The 3,899-nt window shown below is 35.7% G+C and overlaps 1 protein-coding gene across 1 annotated transcript; it reads left to right on the forward strand.

The window, feature by feature from the left end:
• Window positions 1-2,380: 2,380 nt before the first annotated feature.
• LOC131842792 (uncharacterized) lies at window positions 2,381-3,416 on the forward strand. The gene has a single exon (XM_059191362.1). It carries the CDS (start codon window positions 2,401-2,403, stop codon window positions 3,352-3,354), a length of 954 nt encoding a protein of 317 aa, XP_059047345.1. The 5' UTR covers window positions 2,381-2,400; the 3' UTR covers window positions 3,355-3,416.
• Window positions 3,417-3,899: the final 483 nt, after the last annotated feature.

Here is a 3,899-nt window from a genome sequence, read left to right on the forward strand (position 1 = left end):
AGGTCAGGCCGACGACCTCGGTGGTCTAGTGATATAGCACACCGCTTTACGACCGATGGTCGCGGGTTCGATTCCTCGCACGGCACAAACTTTTGTATTCATGAGTATGATTGTTTGTATCGGTCTGGGTGTTTTTCTATGTATAATATGTATGTATTTATAAAAAAAATATCTATGTATACGTATCAGTTATCTAGTACCCATAACACAAGCTTTAGCTAGCTTAACATGGGCCAAGGTAGCGCTGTGTGAATTGTCAAAAAAAAAAATTATCACGATGGTTTACAGAGGGAACCGCGTGGAGGTCAACCTGACATGGTGAATTGCTAGTAATGAGGTTGTGGCGAATTTAGTATTATCGCACGGCAACACCGTTGCCTAGCTACGACAGAACAATCAAATAGTTCAGAATCAAAACTTGCCATTTGAGACCGAATCGCCTTTTTGTACATATATCCTTTGTAAATACTTCGTTAATATAAATATGTAAATAGTTACGACTGGTTTCTCTTCACCTCCATCTTCCTGGTGCTGCTTCTAGATGAACACAAGAACATATAATCATAAATAATAGCAGCCCCATCGTAGCCACTAAAGGGTTATTAGTACACATTACACAGTATTACAGTTCACACGACGAGCTCGGTGGTCTAGCGGTCTAGCACACCGCTTTACGTTCGATTGTCGCGGGTTCGATTCCTCGCACGGCACAAACATTTGTATTCACGAGTATGATTGTTTGTATCGGTCTGGGTGTTTTCTATGTATAATATGTATGTATTTACGAAAAAAAAATCTGTGCATTTGTATCAGTTGTCTAGTACCCATAACACAAGCTTTAGCTAGCTTTAGATGGCGCTGTGTGAATTGTCCTAAGATTATTTTTTTTTTCCAAATATTCTCATCTCTTAAGGAGAGGAGATGGCAACATACCCCCGGCAGAAGCACAGTCGGCCGGGGTTCAGGGCCCCAAGGAGAGAAACCGGCGTACAATGCGGGCAGAATCTAACAGCACCGCTTTCTGCATCTTTCCCGGGAGTGAGCCGCCCCGGAATCCCAACCGTCTGAGATGTTCCAGACTGATTGGGATAAGACCGTTCACCGACATAACGATTGGAATGATTTCGGTGGACATCAGATTTCGGTCACCTCGTGAGCCAGGTCGAGATATTTTCTCTTTTTCTCAGTTTCAGCTTTCACGAGGTTCTCGTCATGCGGTATGGTGATGTCCACCAAAAACACCCTCGAGAGTGCCCGATCCATCACCACGATATCAGGTTTGTTCGCAAGAACGGTCCTGTCCGTGATGAAGGATCGGTTCCAGTAGAGCTAGACGATGTCGCTTTCGAGGACCGGCTGGGGCTCGTACTTATAGTACGGCAACCTCTCATTCGCGAGGCCGTACTTCAGAGCTAGTTCTTGATGGAGTATTTTTTATTATTATTATTATTACATTACTAATAATCCCCTTTTCCTCCCGTGGTAAATGGTTACCACACCGAGATCTACGTAGATCTATTGTACTCGCCCTTTTTTCGACTGCTATCTACCCGTTAGAGATAAGAATTGAAGGATACTCTTAGGAGTGATGGTTTTTATCACCTCAGTATGAGTGTGTACTTACAAAAGGAGATATTTCGTTTATGCATGAGTGGGCTACCACATAAGATGTGTAGTGACGTTTCCTCTTCATCTTGGCAAAATCTGAAAACTATTTAGCACAGAGCTAAGTTTGCAATGTTTATTTAATATACACTGTCCAGTTCTATTAAATACCTTACTAGTATTATAAATGTAAAAGTGGCTCTGTCTGCTTGTTTCGCTTAAACGCCAAAACGACTACTGAACCGATTTAAATGGAATTTGGAACACAGATAGTCTATACCCTGAGAAAGGACATAGATTTTACTTTACTCTTTAATGTGGAAAAGGGTAATAAGTTTGTATTGTCATTTCTGAAGCTAGAACCCTGGAACTTATTTTGTTGGTTGCCGATTAAATATAAATAAAGAAAAAGGGTTAAAAGGAGTTGTATGGAACTGTCATTTTCAAAGCTAGATGCTTGAAACTTATTTTTTAGACTGTTGATTGAATTGTATGAAATTCTGTATCGTCATTTTTAAAGTTAAAATGATTAAGTTTTCATTTTGGTCAAGCTTACTACTTTACGCGGACGAAGTCGCGGATAAAGCTAGTATCATTATAATCCATTAAAAAGATACAATTAAAATAGACTTAAGAAGTAACATTTCCCATCACTATTCGATCATTCTCCATAGCACTCATAAATTATCAATGTCAAAGTTTGACAGTTCCGTTTTTCTAAATGTTCTTTTGAAATATTTCATTATTTGCAATTTATATGAATAAAATAAAATAAAATTAAGTGGAACTTCAAGAATGTCCGATATTTGGAATTTTCATCCGTTGTTAGAACAGCAAATTCACCAATTCATCACATCTGCTCCACAGCCGGACGAAAATAACAAATGGTTTAAAAAATTCGGCCACAAAGCAATCTCTTTAACTTGTAATGAAAATTTAGAGATTTTATCTAAGAAGAGGCCCAACCAAGAATGTGTAAAGAAAATTCCTGAGCCTACACACTCGCCAGAAAATAAAAGAAGAAAAATTATCTCTGACAAACAACAAAATTTCGACGAGTTCCTGGAGATCGTAGAAAATTCTCCAATATTACAATTTAATTATTTAATAGAAGAATGCTTGAATGACAATTCGTTATTTATTAAATTAGCCGAGCAACTGTCAACGAATTGTGTAGAGAAAATCTGTAAACATGTTTATGAAAATAAAAACACAAATTCTGTATTTATACATAACTTTCATAAATTTTTTATACCTACTTTTTTAAAACGCGACTACAGTTGTATTTCTTTAGATATCCTAGTCAGGGCTCATGCAAATTATCCTACAGCCTTTAAGCCACTCCTGCATACCATTATTAAGGATTTGGATATATCAAATAAAATATTACAAGAGTTTATTAATTCTATAGATGAAATAAAACAAACACAATTAATTTTAGACATATCAGACATAGAATTAACTGCAGAAGAGTTTGTAAACAACATTTTTAGCATATATACAGCATATAAAAACTCTGAAAAGAATTCACAGATTCAAAACTATATTTTAAACAATTTGTTACTCTGTGGTCATAGTTGCAGCAATGATAAACAATATGGTCGTTTATTGTTGGCTTTCTTACAAGCAGAGAAACAATTAAATATGTGCCACAATTATGGAAATATAGAAAAAATTATAGAAATTAATAGGACACCATTTAAAAGGCCGTGTCAGAATGCCTTCAAAGAATTGAATGGAAACAGTTGATAATTGAGTTTAATATTTATATTAATAATATATTTCTATTCTTCTCTATTCTAAATAACAAAAAGTTGTAGATTAAAATGTATCCTATTAAATATATTATTAAAATAAAGTTGTTTAAATTTAAAAAAAGATAACTGAGTTTAAATTATTAACCGGGTCTTAATATGAATAATTTTTTGGTAAATAAAGGTATTTACCTCTCTCCAGGTATCAACTAGGTTGAACTAACTGCGGTCACGAGCTGACTCAAGTAGAAAATTAAAAATAACTAATATAAATGTCAAATTCACAAGTTAAATTTAAGTTTCTTAGAATAAATGATTTTTATTCTTTTGTTTTTGAAAGTGGCACCGGTGTCAGAGAGGTTGAAGAGTAATCGTCTATCATGGTATGGACATGTTATGTGTAGGAACGAGGATAATATCTTAAGGAAGGTGTTACATATGAATGTGGATGGTTATAAGGGCAGAGGAAGGCCGAAAAAGAGATGGATGGACTGTGTGAAAGATGATATGGTAAGAAAGGGAGTAAATAACGCGATGACT

This window comes from Achroia grisella, unplaced genomic scaffold, assembly GCF_030625045.1.
Source record: "Achroia grisella isolate CSIRO2021 unplaced genomic scaffold, CSIRO_AGI_Agris_v1 utg2471, whole genome shotgun sequence".
In the NCBI taxonomy this organism is placed as follows: Eukaryota; Metazoa; Arthropoda; class Insecta; order Lepidoptera; family Pyralidae; genus Achroia; species Achroia grisella.